This window comes from Calypte anna, chromosome 27 (assembly GCF_003957555.1).
Source record: "Calypte anna isolate BGI_N300 chromosome 27, bCalAnn1_v1.p, whole genome shotgun sequence".
NCBI classification, from domain to species: Eukaryota; Metazoa; Chordata; class Aves; order Apodiformes; family Trochilidae; genus Calypte; species Calypte anna.
Genome location: NC_044272.1, coordinates 1,222,939 through 1,240,452, shown reverse-complemented (window position 1 = coordinate 1,240,452; position 17,514 = coordinate 1,222,939). Strand labels below are relative to the sequence as shown.

At 61.3% G+C, this 17,514-nt stretch overlaps 4 protein-coding genes across 7 annotated transcripts in view; 2 read left to right on the top strand and 2 right to left on the bottom strand.

The window, feature by feature from the left end:
- IKZF3 (IKAROS family zinc finger 3) overlaps positions 1-2,857 on the top strand; it is a 30,330-nt gene extending 27,473 nt beyond the window's left edge. Inside the window, 2 exon segments of the mRNA XM_008505652.2 lie at positions 2,174-2,796; positions 2,798-2,857. Of these exon segments, the coding sequence (XP_008503874.2) occupies positions 2,174-2,796; positions 2,798-2,857 (683 nt within the window).
- A 3,449-nt stretch (positions 2,858-6,306) lies between these two features.
- On the bottom strand, positions 6,307-8,281 carry LOC103539265 (retinol dehydrogenase 8). The gene is given in 11 exon segments (XM_030465933.1): positions 6,307-6,344; positions 6,347-6,452; positions 6,454-6,546; positions 6,961-7,059; positions 7,061-7,151; positions 7,239-7,272; positions 7,275-7,327; positions 7,408-7,550; positions 7,552-7,592; positions 7,947-8,105; positions 8,185-8,281. Coding segments are annotated over 11 exon segments (954 nt in total).
- A 389-nt stretch (positions 8,282-8,670) lies between these two features.
- Positions 8,671-12,371, bottom strand: GRB7 (growth factor receptor bound protein 7). 4 transcript variants are annotated; one of them, XM_030465927.1, is made up of 14 exons: positions 12,197-12,371; positions 11,942-12,086; positions 11,685-11,841; positions 11,490-11,611; positions 11,323-11,400; positions 10,920-11,057; positions 10,740-10,850; positions 10,519-10,617; positions 10,173-10,253; positions 9,979-10,095; positions 9,838-9,898; positions 9,643-9,730; positions 9,317-9,410; positions 8,671-9,234 (listed from the first exon to the last, which is right to left on the bottom strand). In XM_030465927.1, exons 1-14 carry the CDS (start codon positions 12,340-12,342, stop codon positions 9,088-9,090), a joined length of 1,584 nt encoding a protein of 527 aa, XP_030321787.1. In that variant the 5' UTR covers positions 12,343-12,371; the 3' UTR covers positions 8,671-9,087. The 4 variants fall into 4 exon arrangements, with proteins under 4 accessions (XP_030321787.1, XP_030321789.1, XP_030321788.1 ...); XM_030465929.1 differs by having other exon boundaries at positions 9,838-9,895; XM_030465928.1 differs by having other exon boundaries at positions 11,323-11,397.
- A 3,073-nt stretch (positions 12,372-15,444) lies between these two features.
- MIEN1 (migration and invasion enhancer 1) lies at positions 15,445-17,501 on the top strand. Its single transcript, XM_030465937.1, has 4 exons — positions 15,445-15,537; positions 16,058-16,155; positions 16,404-16,480; positions 16,706-17,501. Exons 1-4 carry the CDS (start codon positions 15,482-15,484, stop codon positions 16,787-16,789), a joined length of 315 nt encoding a protein of 104 aa, XP_030321797.1. The 5' UTR covers positions 15,445-15,481; the 3' UTR covers positions 16,790-17,501.
- The last annotated feature ends 13 nt before the right edge of the window (positions 17,502-17,514 follow it).

Here is a 17,514-nt window from a genome sequence, read left to right as displayed (position 1 = left end):
CCTCACTGCAATGAGTCCTGTGCATGCCTGGGGGTGTCTGCTGAGACAGAGGAGAGGAGAGGAGAGGAGAGGAGAGGAGAGGAGAGGAGAGGAGAGGAGAGGAGAGGAGAGGAGAGGAGAGGAGAGGAGAGGAGAGGAGAGGAGAGGAGAGGAGAGGAGAGGAGAGGAGAGGAGAGGAGAGGAGAGGAGAGGAGAGGAGAGGAGAAGAGAAGAGAAGAGAAGAGAAGAGAAGAGAAGAGAAGAGAAGAGAAGAGAAGAGAAGAGAAGAGAAGAGAAGAGAAGAGAAGAGAAGAGAAGAGAAGAGAAGAGAAGAGAAGAGAAGAGAAGAGAAGAGAAGAGAAGAGAAGAGAAGAGAAGAGAAGAGAAGAGAAGAGAAGAGAAGAGAAGAGAAGAGAAGAGAAGAGAAGAGAAGAGAAGAGAAGGAGGGAGAGGAGAGGGAGAGGGAGGGGTTTGTTCTTTATTAATGCTTTTTCCTCCCAAAGGGTCTCAGCAGTGTCCCAGGCTGGGTTACAGCCTGATGTCTTGCCTTCTACAAGTGTCCAGCAACGTGACACGTTGGTGTGTGTCAGGAGAGCACTGGGGGTATTTGCATGTCATTTGGTATAACTGGTAATTTAAAAGGAGACAGACTGGGCTGTTGTGGGGACATCAAAAAGCCCCCAGGACAGTGGAGTAACAGGGTGCTGTGCAAGCCTGAGCTCATATGTTGTACTTTTTTCTGTCTTACCTTCTGACAGTTGGTCCTAGCCTAAAATCTCCAGGCAGCTCTGTCTATTTTTGCTTTCGTTGGGTTTTGTTTGGTGGGTTGGTTTTTTTATTTTTTATTTTTTTTAATTTCAAATTTGTTCACATCTTTCAGTTGCCTGGAGCTGGTTTTATGACTCATACAATTGTGCTATCTCGTTTTTGTTTCCTTCTGTGTGAAGCTGGATCACAAGTTTTGTTGAGGGTTGGAAGCAGTTGCACTCTTGTGGTTCACTAACCTTTTTTGGGTTGTTTTATAAGAGAAACGTGAGCTCCTGGTTTTCTGCCTCTGCAGTGAAACCAAAGGAGTTTCATATACATTGAGTCATGGTGTTGACAGGTGACTGATAAACATCTGCACTGCTCGAGTTACTGTAACTAAGACACTGGATCTGATGTCTGCAAGTCACGCTCATATGAAACGTTTGGTCTGGTCCATTAAAAACAAAAAAACCCAAAAAAAACAAAAAAACCCCACACAAAAACCTATGAACAATTTTCTTTTGTGTAACCGCAGAATTCGGTTACTTATTTCTAGACATTCACAAAAAAAAAACAACTGACTTTAATCCTTTTGGGGTGAAGTTTTGTTTCCTGCTTGCACCTGGCCCAAACTGGTTGCTGCCCAGCCCAGTTCCCTGGTCCAAGTCCTTGCTGGAGGAGGCTTGAGGAGGGTTTCAGGTACTCTGAGCTCTAACCAGAGCTTTCAAAACCCGCAGCAAGCCTGGAGAGGGAGGCATTTCACTCTTGTTTAGTGGCCCTAAATGTGCTGGTTTATCCCTATAACCATATGTTTGATGATCTGGAAAGCTGTGCTGAGCTCAGAGGCAGCAGGAGGGGTGCAGAGGAAGCTGTAGGTGTCAGAGGACAGTGGCGAAAGCTGATTTGGGTGTCCAAGGATGGAGAAAAGACCCAGATGGGTGGCAGAGCTCAGAGGTGATCAGGTCTCAGCCAGCACTTGTCTTCACTTTCTCTGTCAAGGAATGCTTCTGGGGGGGTATGTCAAGAGCAAAAGTTTGCAGTCTTGGTGCTGAACATGGAGAGTGTGGGTTTATTACCCATTAGCTCCTTTGCAAGTGTTTTTATTAACAATTTACCTTTTTCTATAAAAGGGCTAAGTAACTCCATGGAAGCTTTGGTAATAATCTTCCCTTCAAACCTCAGAATAATTTAAAAAATCTTATGGTGATTTGTCTAGTCAATCTCCTCACCCCCTCTTGCATTAAATTTTTGCTTCCAAGGCTGAACTTCAAAAAATAATTAACAAAGCCTCAAAAAAAAAAAAAGAAAAGAAAATCCCACCCAGAAGCTACCTGTGTGTACGAGCAGCCTCTTTCTGCAGGGAACATTTCGTGCCTCTTGACTTCCCAGAGAAGGCACCGGGGAGGTAAATACTTGAATGATGTTGTGCCTCTCCTCTCTCTCGCAGGTGAGAAACGACACAGCTTTGATGTTAATTACAACTCAGGTTTCATCTACGAAAAGGAAAGCGAGCTCATGCAGGGCCGGATGATGGACCAGGCCATCAGCAACGCCATCACCTACCTGGGGGCCGAAGCTTTGCGCCCTTTGGTGCAGCCACCCCCAGCCCCCACCTCCGAGATGGTGCCCGTCATCAGCAGCCTCTACCCCATAGCCCTGACCCGCCCCGAGGCGCCCAACGGCACCGCGCAGGACGCCGAGAAGAGCCACAAGAACTTCTCCTCTGAGAGAGGCCTCTCCCCCAACACCAGCGGCCAAGACTCCACAGACACTGACAGCAACCACGAGGAGAGGCAGAACCCCACCTTCCCTCAGAACCAGGGCATCCAGGCCCGCAACGGCCTCCAGGCCTTGAAGGATTTCCCGAGACCTTACGAGATCATCAAGCCGCCCGCCATCTGCCCCCGCGACGCCTTCAAGGTCATCAACAAGGAAGGGGAAGCCATCGGGGTCTATCGCTGCGACCACTGCCGAGTCCTCTTCCTGGATTACGTGATGTTCACCATCCACATGGGCTGCCACGGATTCCGGGACCCCTTCGAGTGCAACGTCTGCGGGTACCGCAGCCACCGACCGCTACGAGTTCTCCTCACACATAGCACGAGGAGAGCACCGAGTGGTGCTCAAGTAAAAGGACTGGGGGGTCCAAGGTCGAAGGCTCTGGTTTAGCTCGGAGGAGAGCCTTCTTTGTTTGCTTTTTAATCGGGATAAAGAGGGGTTTTTTGAGTGTTTTTCCCTGCCAGTTTTCACATGAGCGTCACAGGGAGGTAGAAGCTTTTAAAATGTTTATTTTTTATTTTTTGTTCTGTAGCATCTCTGCCTGGCTGCTGTGGGAAGTGGGTATTGTATGAAATACCAGGACAGAGACTGATTTTATGTGAACTTTATATTTTTTTTTTTTGTGAAAATTAAGAGCCATTTAAGAATGTTTTTATTTTTTAATGTGCATTTATTTTCATATTGTACGCTTTAACTCAGTGCTGAAGGTTTTCCTCTCCTGCTGCCAGTTTGCCTGCTTGATCCGAGGCACAGTCTGAAGTCTTCAGAAGTTTTCCTGGCTGTCACAGTCCCAGTGGTCTTCAAATGGTGAAGCACCAGAACAAGGAAATGTGTGTCCAGGAAGGATTATTAATTCCTCTTTAAAGGTTTTACCCTAAGTCTTAAAGAGCACATGGCCCCACTACACTTTGATTCTTCTTACCCCTCTGTCCACTTTCTTTAAAGTCACTCCCACACGCCTCTTAGTAATATCAAAATAAACCACAAGACCTATTTTAGGGCTGGGGTTTTTAAGGGTATGTGTTTTTGGGATACCCAGTTGAGGTCAGGAGTTGGCTCATCCAAGCAGTCTGGGGGAAATCCTGATTTTCACTGATGGGAAAGTCCTCCTGTCTGGTTTCATTCCAAGAATGAACCCACGCTGTGCCTCCTGTGCCTGCTCCACAGCCAGCCTGCTGGTGGGCTCTGTGTCACCCTGTCCCAGCTTCATGTCACCCTGTCCCTGCAGCAGACACTGTGAGTACCTCCTTGCACGAGTGTGTGGGAGCTGACAGCTCAGTCAGTGTCTGCTCTGCGTGGGGATATCCCTCAGAGTGCAAGGTGCTCTCTGTGTTTGCCCTGACTTTGAAGCTGGTTTTTAAAATAATTTTTTTAATCTAATCCTTGCTGGATTGTTTGTCACTGGGATGATGATAGGAGTTTGATAATGTTACTGCTGAATGAATGTTTATTCTTTTTGAAGTGTTTTTATATAAAGCAGCATTAGGTGTGTTCTGATGGACTTTTTGCATCCATTTTGTGTTTGGAACCTACGTGGCTTTTGTGCTTTTCCAACACTGCCCTGCCCATCTCTGTGGTGTTCCCTCTCTACCTGGGCACAGAGCCCCACTTCATCCCTCCCTCTGAGCTGGGCTCATTCTTTTGGCTCAAATATTTCTTCCCTCTCTGAATTTTAAGGTACAAAAAAAAGAAAATTATATTATTTTTTCCCAGTAGTGCTGTGTCTGGAAGGGGTTAAATCAATCTGCAGAGTGCTCAAGTGTCTTATGTGCTGCAGAAGGACTGGATCCCAGACCCTGCCTGCCTGTGGAGTTCTCCTACACTGAGATGTAAGGATCATGGGATCTGTGCCTCTGAGACGTGCTGTCAGCCTTCAGTGGTGGGTGACAGATGGATGGCACAGTCCAAGGAAACGTCCTCAGAGCTGGGCTGCTGGTGGCTTTCCTTGTCTCCCCAAGCCACCTCGGGGTGAGTGTCTGAGACAGGAGAATGCCTGAATTTCTCCTGGTAGAGCAAGAAAGGATTCCCATGGGGATGCCCTGGCTGCTCATGGCCTTGTCACTTGCTCTCTGTGACACACTGTGTCACCAAGGGCTGTCCCCCTCACCCTGGTGTCACCCCAGCCTGGCTTTTGCCTCCATCAGAGCCACTTGGATGCCCAAACCCCCTCTGCTGGGACCAAAACCCCTTTATAGGACCCACCAGCATGTCATAACCTCCACGTGGGTTGGGTGGTTATGGACCCCCAAAAACTGGGAGTGGGGGGAGGGCACTTAGTGAGGGTTTCCCTTGGGATGGGGGGTACCAGCTGCCCCCTCCCTTAGAGAGCCACATTCCCAGTGCTGGTACTGGCAGTGTCCCACTGGGGCAGTTTTCCAGCCCTGTGGGACATGCAGCCCCACAAACACAAGGTCACTGGTGGCACTGAGGTGGGGACAGCAGGTTCAGGTCACACCTGGTGTCCCTGTTACTCAGCTGGGGGGGTGGAGGGGACACAGCAGAGCCCCCAGGGAGCTGAGTGCTCCCGGCCATTCCCTCCAGGGGGTTAAATCCGGCAGCAGATTTGCATGGCAGCCACACTCGGGCTTCTGGGGATCCTCAGGGGAGCAGCTGACAATTGTCACACAATTGTCACACTAGGGCTGGCCGGGGGGGGGTGAGGGGGATCAGAAGGGAAAGTCCCCACAGGATTGTTTTTACAAGAACCTCCCCGTGGAGCCAAGCAGCCTCAGCCCCTGGGGACAACGCTGCTTGGCTGGGGGTGATGCTCCTCAGCTGAAACCATGGCCCAGGTCCTGCCACAACTTGGGGACCCCCCCTCACCCAGCCCAGACCACAGCAGCCCCCTGTCCCACTCCATCCAGAGCCCCCAGTGCCACCAGGATGTGCTGCAGCGTGGCTGAGGCTGTCACAGCACTGAGGCCACTGCAGCACTGCTGTCCCCAGGCCCCTGCTGCCCCCCTGCTCTGTTGGGTACAATCCTATGTCCCCTGCTGTCCCCACTGCTGCTCTCCTGGGGACACTGGGGGGCTGGGGGGGGGCCTGTTCTCCCTGAGCCCCATTTCCCATGGCTCTGGCTCTGTGCTGGGGAGCTGTGCCACAGCCAGGGAATGGCCCCCACTTCATTGCTCCCTGGAGCTGGGTGCAGCCCCCCCATCCCTGCCCCCCAAGGCAGAGAAAGTCAAATCTGCAGAAACCACAGCGGAGGGGGGGTGCGGGTGTGGAGGCTGTGTCACCCCTTTGATGTCACCCTGCATGTCCTGCAGGTGCTGTGCCGTTGCCATAGCCCTGGTGTCACGTTCCCCACTGCTGCTTTGCCATTAGCTCGTGCAAGAAAGGGGGGGGCAAAATGCAAAAATATTTCCTCTTCCCTCTCTGCCCCCATCCTGTCCCCAAAGGTGCCAGGAGCTGGCCAGGCCTGCGGGGCCACGGTGTGTAGCATGGGCTGGGGGCACAGTGCTGGAGGGGGGTGACACAGGGTGTGGGACCCCCACCCCACATGGGGCATTGCCCAGGGGAAGGGGATGCAGCATCCCTGGGTGGCTGTGGAGGGGGACAATGACAGGGTCCTGGGGTACCATGTGCCTTGGAGGGGGGGACAGGAGGGAAGGGGGCAGCCTGCCAGCCTGTCCCAGCCCTGTCACGGTGGCCGCGCTCTTGGAGGAACCGTCACCCGGCGCTGGTTAAAAATAACCCTCCCAGTTTAATACCACAGAAGCCGAACCCCCCCCCGTGTGGGCACCTCTGCCCCCCAAGGTGAGCTGGGTGCTGGGGGGCTGTGTTGGCACCGTGCCCCAGGGGCTATTTGAAGCCCAGCAGCCGGACTCCTGCCTTCACCTCTGTGCCTTCCAGCGGAGCAGGCGGATGGCGCGGAGGCCGAGTCGCAGCACGGCGTCGTACTTGAACACCAGGTTGTAAAAGGCCTCGGTGACCAGGGCGCCGCTTGGGGTCTGCGTGCTTCAGCGCGGCCATCGGGGTGTAGGCGGCGTTGGTCTGGTGTCGGAAGGGTGGCCGGGCCGCCTCGATCACCCGCAGCGTGTGCTGCATATGGGGACCTTACTGGTCTCCTTCCTGTCCCATCCTCTCCTCAACCCCATCCCATCCCCCTTCCCATCCTATGTGTATCCCATCTCCAGCCCCCTGTCCCCACCCAAATTTCAATTCCTATCCTATCCCTACCTCCCTCTCATCCCACCTCCATCTACATTTCTGTTTCCATCCCATCTCCTTCCCATTTCCATCCCCATGCCTGTCTCCAACCCCTTCCCATCCTGTCTGTATCTTATCCCATCCCCATTCCCATCCAGGTTCAGCCCCATCAGGGGGAAGGAGCTGGCAGGGCTGGACCCCTCCCCACTGCCAGCCTAAGCTCCTTGTGTGGGCTAATGGAGGCTTCCTGGGATGGGTGGGGTGGGAAGGAAGACAGCCCCCAGCCCAGGGGTGCCACCCGCCCACCCGTCACCTCTGCGATGTCTCGGGGGTCTGTCCCAGGCTGGCGAAGACGTCCTTGGAGTTCCTCAGGTAGAGGTTGGTGAAGATCTCAGCCGTCTCTGGGGTCGGTCCGGGAGTAATCGGCGCGTTCAGCTTCCTCGTACAGCTTCGTCTCAAACTCCGTCATCACCGGCCCCGGCTCTACCAGGCTGATCCTGCCCAGGGATGGGGTGCTGGGGACCCTGGTGCCCTCCCCTCCAAGCACCCTCTCCCTCCACCCCTGGCCAGCCCCCGGCACTCACGCCACATTGAAGCGCAGCGCCTGCACCACCAGCTCTCACAGAACCCTTCCACTGCGAACTTGGAGGCCGCGTAGATGGTCGTTGAAAGACGATGCCTGAGGAGGTGAAGGGGGGCCCAGTCAGGGGCCTGGCGGGGGCTGGGTCCCACCTGGGTGCCCTGTTCCCTCTCATACCCTGCAGGCCCATGATGCTGCTGATGACAACGATGTGCCCCCGCGCCGCCGCTTCATGTCGGGGCAGCACCTCCTTGACCAAGCGGACGAGGCCGAAGAAGTTGGTGTCCATGAGGCTCTGCATGGCTGCCAGGCTCTGGGCATTCCAGGGGACCCGCCATCCCCACCCCGGCATTGCTGACTGCGGGCACAGGGCCTCAGTGGGGTGACCCCCACGAAGGGAGATCCATGCCTGGTGTTCAGAGGGTCCTGGTGCTCAGAGGATCCCCAGCATGGGGTGCCTGGGTGCACAGGGTCTCTGGTATATGTGATGTCCCCAGAATAGAGGATGTCCCCAACGTGGAGGGTCCCTGTCACATGAGGTGTCCCCTGCACTGGGTGCATGGGTGGTCCCCAGCATGGGCTGTATGGGCAGTCCCCAGTGCAGGGCTCACCCCGGTGCACTTGGTGACCCCAGCCCAGGCTGTCCCAAGCCCAGGGTGTCCTCAACACAGAGCACCAGGGGCCATGGTGGGCAGGGGGTGCCAGGGCTCACCCAGGATGTCGACGTGGCGCCCGGGGATGCTGTCCAGGCAGGCACGGATCGAGGCCTCATCACAGACATCCAACTGTTTGATCTCCATGTCCGGCCCAGCGCCGGCCCCGCCGCTGCCGCAGTGCCCCGCTCCTGCCCACGTTCTCATGGTGGCGATGACTGGGGGCAGAGGGGGCTCAGCCTGGCACACCAGGAGGGGTCTTCCCTGGGAATGGAGGAGTCCCCCCACCCTCCTCACCTCGGAAGCGACGCCGCTTGTCCTGTGCCAGCCGCACAGCCAGCGCCAGCCCGATGCCGGAGGAGCAGCCGGTGATCAGCACTGTCTTGGGAGCCATGGTGTGGCCCCCCTGCCTGGCCCCCCCAGCCTTTAATAGCAGCTGTGCCTGCCCTGGCCCCCCCAAATCCAGGCCATTAATCTCACCCTGATAATCTCCCCCGGGGATTTGCTGGCGGCCCGCGTGGCTGAGCCGCACGTGGTGCCCGGGGTGCACAGAGGGACCTTTGTGTAGGACCTGGGGCACTGTGGGGACACGGTGGGACATGGGGACACTGCCAGACACACTCCCCTGGGGGGCTGCTGGACTGACCCCCCGCAGCACCCCAGCTTTTCCCTTCTGAAAGGGCGAGGCGGGAGCTCTGAAAAAATAACCTTTATTTTCAGTGGTATAAAACACATCACAGTTCAACTGGCCTTGAGGGGATAGGGGGGGATGCGGTAGTGGTGCCCCCCTCACCACCCCCAAGACCCCACTCCTGGGCTGGGAAACCCAAGCCCACCTGGCTGGGGGTGAAGGAGTGCCAGGACCCCCCTGGGGACACTTGGGGACACTAAGGGCTGGGGGGGGGGGGGGGGGAGAAAGTGCTTGAGATAGGGGGTTCTGGCAGTGCTGGCACCCCAGGGTCCCACAGGAGAGCTGGCACCCAGGGCACGGGGTGCTGGGAGGAGCCGTCCCATTCTGGCACGTGCTGTGCCGAGCTGGCCCCAATCCTGCTGGCCCGTGCCAGATCGTGCCGGTGGTGCCAGGCTGGGGCAAACTGTGCCATGCTGGCAGTGCCGGGCTGTGCCAAACCATGTCAGTGCTGCTGGGCTGTGCCACGCTGTGCCATGCCGGCAGTGCCGGGCTGTGCCAGCGGTGCCAGCTCAGAGGGCCACGCAGGTGCAGTAGTGCCGCAGCTTGCAGGGCAGGATGCCGCGGTTGATCTGGTGAAACTCCACCAGCTGGATGAGGTCGGCGAAGCGGGTCTGCCCGTCATCCATGGTGAAGTAGAGCCGTCCCTCCTCCTCGCTCTGCCAAGGGGGGGCAAACGGGTCAGGATCCCACACCCCTGGCCACCCTCCTATCCCGACCCCCGACCCCCCCAGCACTCACGGGCAGGATCAGATAGTGTTTGACTCGCTGCAGGTGGCACAGGGACAGGACAAAGCCCTTGGGGTTGCGCTGGCTCTCCCGCACCAGGAAGACGCTGTGAAGGGGGTGTCACTGCTGGCCCCAGGACCCCTCTGTCTGCCCCCACAAAGCCCTGGGCTCCTGTGCCCCCTGGGAGCCCCGGGGTTCTCCCACAATCTACCCCCCCCACCATTCTCTGCAAGCATCCCACATCACTCCATAAGTTCTACAACCCTTGCGGTCATGGAGCCCCCACCCAGGGGTCCCGTGTCCCCCCAGGGGTCCCGTGTCCCCCCAGGGTGCCGTACCCATCCACCAAGCCCTGCCGGCCGATCAGCTGCTGGGTGTCCTCCCGGGAGATGCGCCCATGGAACCAGGGCTGCGTGCGGTGGATGGCTGTGGGGAGAGGGGAGTCAGGTGGGTGGGGGTGAGAGTCCCACCCAGCCACGGCAGGGACCCCCCCCTTTAGGTCACCAGAGACCCCACAGGTGGGATCTGCTCACCGGCACTGAGCGGGGAGCTCTGGCAGGCTGCTGGCAGGCTGTACCGGTGCGTCGTCTTCTTCTGGCCGTGAAAAGCAAGGATTAGGGTGGGTTTGGGGAGACCCCCTCTTGCTCCCCAGTCCCCCCAGCACCCCAACTCACCCTCCAGGCCTGCGCCTCCTCCAGAGCCACCGTCAGCACCTCACTGGGGTTCTCTATCACTCGCCCCGTGCACCCTGAGAAGTCCATGGCCACCAGCGCGTTGTCGGAGACGCTTCGCTGCAGGGGATGGGGAGAATGGGGGGTGGGAGGGGGCTCTCTGGGGGCTGGGGGCTGTGGGGAGGGGGGGCACTCACCAGGGGTGTGGGCCCGATCCAGGGGGGCTGGCTCAGCCGTGCCTGTGCCTGCTGGTAGTTCCGGTAGAGCTGCATGCCATACTGGGGGGACAGTCCCATCAGCTGGGGGGTCCTGGGGGGCTCCGTCCCACAGTGGGGGGGGGGGAAGGATGGCATCTGCTTGGTCTGGGGCTGGGACCATCCATGTCCTCCCACCCTGGGGATGGGGCCATCCCTCCAGCAACCCCAGCACTGGGATGTGAGCATCCCTGCAGCTCCCTCCCAGCATCACTCCAACATCCCCCAGCACAGGACCCTGTATCCCCCTGGCACAAGGCCTGGGACCCCTTGGGGGGTCAGAGCCCACCTTAAAGAGGCGGAAAGCTGCCATCCAGCAGCTCCGGCTCTGCTCATCCTCACTGCAGAGCAACTTCAGGCCCTTCACACCACTCCGCACCTTGTAGGGCTGCAGGGAGAGGTTGGAGCTGTCACCAGGCAGCCCTGGTTCTCAGGAGGGGGGAACTCTGACCCCTTGGCTGGGGGGAAGAGGGAAGGACAGGACCCCCAGCCAGGCAGGGCTGTGCCCACCTTGATGCAGAAGCCAAACTCAGTGGGTGTCCCGTAATGCTTCTTGCCCTGTGTCACGTAGTAGATGTTGGACTCTGTGAGGTCGGCAAAGTACTGGAGGTGCCGGGGGTCCTGGGGAAAGGGGGGGTCAGGGCTGGCCCCGCTGCACCCCCCAGCCATGCCCTCCACCCACAGCCTCACCTTGGAGGTGCCTTTGGTGGAGTAGTAGAGCCCCGAGCGACGCAGGGAGAAGTAGAAACGCTTCCAGACCTTGCGCCCAGCCTCCCGCAGGTGCAGGAAGCCCTGGACCTCCGGGCAGCTGCCAGAATTGAGGAAGTTCTGGGGGGAGACGAGGGCTGAGGGGCACAATGGGGTCCCCATGGTGGGCAGGATCCCCGTGACATCATGGGGTCACCATGGTGTGGCTGGGTTCCCATGGCACAACAACAGGGTCCCCACGGCACAACAACAGGGTCTCCATGGCACAGCGGGGACCTCATGGCATGGCAGGGACCTCATGGCAGGGCAGGGACCTCATGGCAGGGCAGGGACATCATGGCAGGGCAGGGACATCATGGCATGTCCAGCTGTGGTGGCCCCATACCTGGATGAGCTCAGAGTGGGCCATGCTCTTATTTGCCTCCAGGCAGCTGGATACCATCACCTCAGGGAAGAGAGACTGCTGGGGAGGACAGGGGAGGTCAGCGGGGACCCATGGGGTGCTCAGGGGACACCCAGGTCCCCACGGGCCCTGCTCAGGTGCCCACGTACCGCGTTGCTCTTGAAGAGCTCGTACTTGGCGAAGTTCTTGCGGAAGACGAAGCGGCTGTCGGCACCGGGGGCCCAGGAGCTCTGCACCTCCACCACCGACTCGTGGTCCTCCAGGCACCGTTCTGGGGGGGACAGAGCTCAGCGGGGTGTCCGGGGTTGGTCCCAGTGCCACGCCACGCCACGCCGGTGGCTCACCCAGCGCCAGGTGCTGGTGCAGCTCCACCAGGGCCCAGCTGTGGTCCTGCAGCGCCCGCGTCCTCCGCACCAGGGTCTCGCAGAGCTGTCGTGCCGTCGTCCCCGCAGAGGCCTCAAGTGAGCGGCAGGCACCGTCCTCACCAAACACCTTCACCACCTGCCGGTATGTGCCAGGGTGGGCATCAGGGGCCCCGCTGCCTCTCCTGGGACTGAGACCATCCCCTCCCTCCCCAGCTTCCCCTCTCTCCCTGACTCACGTGGGAAGCCCCTTCACGGGGGGGTCCCGGCCCCAGGGTGGGGCTGCTGAGGATGGGTGAGTTTGAGGGGCTGCAGAGCTCGGGGAAGGGGTTGGGGATGGTGGGCAGCGACGAGGCCCGCGGCTCCTCCAGCGGCACCGGACGGCTGTGGGCAGAGAGGGGCTCAGCTCCCTGCAACCCCCCAGCCTGTGCCCGCTCCCTCAATCCACACAAATCCCCCCCCAAAACCTCGGCATTAGGACCCCCCCCACCCACCTGCTGCCGTGGATGAAGCGGGGCTGGGAGCGCTTGAGCTCGGGTGGTCCCTCACCCCCGTCCCGTTCGCTGGGGACCCCCTCCAGCTCCACGCTGCCCGGCCCGGGGGGCTCCCGGGGGCTGCTCTGCTGAGCCCCCCCATCCATGGCATTATCTGGGGAAGGGAAAGAGTGGGTCCTGCACCGGGTCCTTGTCCCAGGGTGTCCATGGCCCCACATGATGTGAGCCGTGACGCTGTGCCATGGCGCTGCCGGGGGCTGCTCAGCCTTGGCACCCGCCCCGGTGGTGTTTTTGCCGGCGCCCAGACGAGCAGTGACTCACGGCAGCGCCGGGGTGACGGCAGCACCACACCTGCCCCCGGCCCCCCCGGGGGTCCGGCCAAACCGTGGGTGGCTGCCAAGGGTGGGGGTATCCCCATCCCCCCAACCCCTGGGGGACAGGAGCGTGAGCCCAGCCTCATACCATACGAGACACCCGAGAACGCCAGTGCCACCACGACCCATGCGGGGCCCTCTCCAAGTGCCACCGTGTCACCACCGAGAGCCTGGTGGCACCGGGCGACACCGACTGTGCCGTGCCAGGCCGAGCCGCGGTGCCGGCGGGCGCGGGGAGCGGGTGATGGCGGGGGCCCAGCCCAGACACCTCCTCGGGTCCGGCCAAACCAGTTCTGGCGGCCGCTCCCAGCTCCACCTCACCGCGCTGGCATCCGCGCTGGGCGGCCGCGCCGGAGCCCGGGGGCGAGGGAGACGGCACCGCCATGGGAACTGCCCCCAGCCCACCCGCCGGCACGGCCCCCCACGCCGCGACCTCAGCCCGGCCCCCGCACGGCCACCCCTGCCCGGGGCCCACGAGGTGCTCGGGGGGAGATGGGCACCGGCGGCTGCTCCGGCGTCGGCCCCAGGACGATTCGCAGCGGGGCTGTGGGATGGCACGGTGTGGCACGGCATGGCACGGCATGGCACGGCACGGCCAGTCCCGCTGCCGCTCACCTGGGCTGCCTGGCACACGTAACACGCATGCCCGCAGCCACCCTGGTGGCACTTGGTGGCTGTGGGGACACACGTGCCAGCCCCGCCGTTCCCTGGGTGCGGTGTGGGATGGGTTAATGATTGATCCGCTGCCCGTCCCTGTCCCCTTCCTCCCCGCCACCCCGGGGGCCAAGTCCACGGTCGGGCAGGACCGATGCCACCACGCAGTTGCCACCATCTCTGTCCCCACCACTTCCCCATCCCCATCCCGGGGTTGGATCCTCTGCTCCATCCCCTGCCCTGCCCTGGATGTGCTGGAGGGGCCAGGCTGGGGTCTCCCCACTTGGGAGGGGTCTCCCCACCCCACGGAGGACAGGCAGGGTTGAAGTGGGGTGCTGGTGCCCACGGGATGAGGTGCAGGGTCACCCCAAACCATGCAGGGGACACCGGGAGGGCTGAAGCAACAGATGGAGACCCCATAGGGCCCTGGGACAGCAGCACAGCCCTGCCACCAACCCGCCAGCCCATCACCGTGCCCTCAGGTGACCCTGACACCAGCCCTGTCCTGGTGGTTGTGACAGGGTGGGGGACCTTTGGGGCCTTGGGGATATAGGGCAAGGGGACCAGAGCCACCAGGTTTAGGGGACAGGGTATCAGGGCCACCAACACGAACAGACAAAGTCCCAGGGCCACCAGGGCTAAGGGATGGGGTTCCAGGGCCACCAGACCTATAGGGCAGGGGGACTGAGGCCACCAGGACTAAAGGATTGGGATCCCAGGGCCAGCAGGACTAGGGAGCAGGGTCCCAGGGCCACCAGGGCTATGAGGGAAGTTACCAGAGACACCAGGGCTAGGGGACAGGGTCCCAGGGCCACCAGGGCTCAGGGAGGGGGTCTCAGGGCCCCCAGCTGAGGGCAGAGTGCCGGTGGGTGCCGAGGGGATGGCTCGGGGCTCCCCGGGATGGGGTGTCCGTGTGGGGCGGCAGAGGAGGAGGAAGAGGAGGAGGAAGGCAGGAGGGGAGGGGCAGGGGGCCCTGGGGTGACCCCGGCGAGATGTCGTGGGGGGTGACATCCCGGGATGGTCCAAGAGTCCCGTGGTGCCGGGGACCCTCACCCCGGCTCCCGTCCTACCTGTCGGTGCCCGCCGCCTCCCGCCGCCTCCCGCCGGACCGGGGATTCCTGTTCTCCCCGCGTTTATCTACCTGCGCCAGCCCCCGCCCCCGCCTGACATCATGCCGCCCCGGGACAGCACCCCGCACCCCACGGCACCCATGGGTGCCAATCTCCCCCCCACCACCACCACCTTTTCTGCCGACCACCCCCCAGCCCGGGGATGGGGCATCCATCCTGGCCCGGTGCCAACACAGCGGGGCCAAACCCCCCCCTCCTGCTCCCCCCCCCATTTCACCACCCTGCATCCCACGACCCCCGTGGGGTTGATGGGGAGTTTCCCACAATGCACCGGGGGGACCCCTGGAGTGGCACCCAGGGATGGCCTTTTGGGTGGGTCCCATGGGGTCACCCAGGGACTGGGGTGAGTGGGGTCCCCGGGGTGCTCGGGGAGGGGTTCATGCAGGTGGCAAAGTCCCCTGGGGCTTGGGGGGAGGTGGGGACATCATGGGGGGGGTGTGGGTTGGGGGGGGGGTGAGAGATGTGGGGGTCCCTTAGGGGACCTGGGAATGTCCCATGGGGACAGAGGGTGGGGTCCCTTGGGGGTCTCTGTGGGTGCTATCGAGGCCATGGGTGTCCCTATAGGGGCTGTGGGGGACACTGTGAGGAAATGAGGGTCCCCCGGGTGCTCTGGGGGGATCCATGGGGTGATGGCAGCCCCGTGGGACCTGTGGGTGGTTCCCTGGGGTCTGTGGGTGTCCCCATGGATGCTTGGGGTCCCATGAGGCCACAGAGTCCCTATGCGGGGCTCAGAACATGCCTGGGGAGGATGATGAGAATCCCATGGGGGTCCCATGGGTGTATGGGGGATCTGCAGGGGTCTCAGGACCGTGTGGAATTCCCACGGGTGAACCCCGGGGGTCGGTGGGTGCCCTGCAGAGTTAGCGCGGGTGCCTCGGAGGTTCCCGTGTGTCCCAGGGGGTCTGTGGGTGACACCCGGGGGTCTCCGGTTGTCCCTCGGGGTCGGTGGGTGAACCCGGGGGGTCCAGGGGGGGCTGCGAGGGGCCCATCCGCCGTTCACTCCTCCTGCCGGCAGGTGGCGCTGTCCTCCCGGAGCAGAAGAGAGCAACGGCGGCGGCGCGGGCCGGAAGTGCTTTCATCACGTGACAATACCCGGAAGTGGCGAGCGAGCGGCGGGACCGGCGGCGATGAGCGGCGGGGCTGAGGCCGGGGCCGAGCGGGTCCGCATCGTGGTGGAGTACTGGTGAGCACCGGGACCGGGCACCCTCCCCTGCGGCCGCTCTGCCGCCTGCGGGGCGTGCCCGGGGCGAAGAAGCGGTGGGAACTTGGGGGGGGGGGGTGAGGCGAGGGCTGTCCGGAGGTGTGAGAGATGCGGAGGGGATGGGGGGGTCTGGGGAGGGGGCAGCGGGGTGTTGGGGGCAGCAGTTTTGGGAGATGGGACAGGAAATGCGGGTGGTTGTGAGGAGAGGGGGGCTGCTGGGGGAATGAGGGGGGGTCAGGGGGGCTGGGGGTCTCGGGGTCGGGGGGTACAAGGTGGATAGAAGAGGGGTGGGTTATGGGGTTGAGGGCTGTAGGAGTTGGGGGGCTCGTGGGGAGGGGGTTCGGGGTTGGAGGCTCTTTTGGGGGCTGGGGGTACGGGCAGCAGCAGGAGGGGGGCAGAGGGGGGGGGGGGGCTCTTTCGTTTGGGGGTGGGGGGAGTTGGGCTGGGGGGGGGCTCCCTGCAGTGTGGCCCCAGCTCTCAGGCCTTTTCTCCCCTTCCCCAGTGAGCCCTGTGGCTTCGAGGCCACCTACCAGGAGCTGGCAAGTGCTGTGAAGGAGGAGTACCCCGACATCGAGATTGAGCCCAGGCTGGGGGGCACAGGTAAGGGCTGGGGGGCACAGGTAAGGGCTGGGGGCCTGGGGGAGTCACTGCTGGGGTGCTGGGTGCAAGGATTGGAGCTGGGGGAGCTGGGCAGGAGCTCTCTGAGGTGTGATCTGGGTGGTCCCACAACCACGTTGCTTCCTTCTGGGTGTTTGTGCCTGGAGTGGATGTGGCAGAAGGGCTGGAGCAGGGTGGGGGCTGGATGGGGCAGGGGCAGAGCTCATGGCTCAGCCCTCTTGGCTTCTCAGGTGCCTTTGAGATCGAGATCAACGGGCAGTTGGTCTTCTCCAAGCTGGAGAACGGAGGCTTCCCCTATGAGAAGGATGTAAGTACCCCCCCTCCCCCTGCAGGGTCCTCGCTGGGCTGGTGGTCGTGGGGGGGGGATGACAGGATGGGTCTTGTTGTGATGCAAAGCTGTGATTTGGGCACTGCCCAACCCCTCTGACTGCTGTGTCCCTCCCTCCAAGTTCTCCTTCCCTCTGCCAGACCTTGCAGTGAGGCTCAAGCATGACCCCCCCCTCCCCTCCTCACCCCCCCTTTGTCTCCTCAGCTGATCGAGGCGATTCGCAGAGCCAGGAATGGGGAACCCCTGGAGAAAATCACCAACAGTCGCCCCCCCTGTGTCATTCTGTAGCCCTGGGCCCAGTTGGGAACTCCTGTCCCCCCCAGCCTTCCCCCTGCTTCACTCCTCACTGCCTCTGGGACCTCCCAGCACCCCCCGGGACTGACTGGGGACACTGGGGGGAGTGTAAGGAACCCCCAGGGAATGCCACCACGGCACTGGGAGGGGCAGAGCTGTGGTACTGGTGTCACTGGGTCGGCTCTGCCACCACTCTGCTGTGCCTGACCTACTGGGGGGCAGGGGGTGCTCCCCTGCCTTTGCCTTCCCCTCTTCCCCGCAGTGCAGGGGCTGGGGGCTTCCCCTTTGCTGGGGGTTTGGGACACCCCCTCACCCCTATCCCCCCCCCAGGAAGGCTCTGCCCAGCCCCAGGGGGTGGGGGGCCGGGCTGGGGGCAGGGGCAACGTGTCAGCTCCAGGTTTCCCAGCAGAGGGAAGGTGGTGGCTGTGCCCCTGACCCGTTAACCATTAACATCTCTCCTGTCACTGTTTAATCGGGCTGTGGGGACCCTGATGGGCTCTGTCCCCATGCCCAGGGGGTGTCTAACAGCCAGCAGTGTCCCACCCCCCACCTCTTTTCCCAGGCTCTGGGCTCTTGATAATGCTGCTCTGGGTCGTCCCCCCACAACCCTGAGGCAGCTGAGGGAGGGGTCCCACTCCCCCTCCCCCCTATTTATTCTATACTGTGTATAAACCCAACAGCCCAGTGCTGAATAAAGGATGGAAGAAGAGAAGGTGGTG

Excerpts from the sequence above, each read along its gene's own strand:
- GRB7 (XM_030465927.1), bottom strand. The coding sequence starts at position 12,342 with ATGGATGGGGGGGCTCAGCAGAGCAGCCCCCGGGAGCCCCCCGGGCCG. Across the intron at positions 10,618-10,739 it reads AGTTTGGCTTCTGCATCAAG|CCCTACAAGGTGCGGAGTGG; the intron begins GTGGGCACAGCC and ends CTCTCCCTGCAG. Across the intron at positions 9,731-9,837 it reads GAGCTCCCCGCTCAGTGCCG|CCATCCACCGCACGCAGCCC; the intron begins GTGAGCAGATCC and ends CTCTCCCCACAG.
- MIEN1 (XM_030465937.1), top strand. The coding sequence starts at position 15,482 with ATGAGCGGCGGGGCTGAGGCCGGGGCCGAGCGGGTCCGCATCGTGGTG. Across the intron at positions 16,156-16,403 it reads GCCCAGGCTGGGGGGCACAG|GTGCCTTTGAGATCGAGATC; the intron begins GTAAGGGCTGGG and ends TTGGCTTCTCAG. Across the intron at positions 16,481-16,705 it reads GCTTCCCCTATGAGAAGGAT|CTGATCGAGGCGATTCGCAG; the intron begins GTAAGTACCCCC and ends TTGTCTCCTCAG.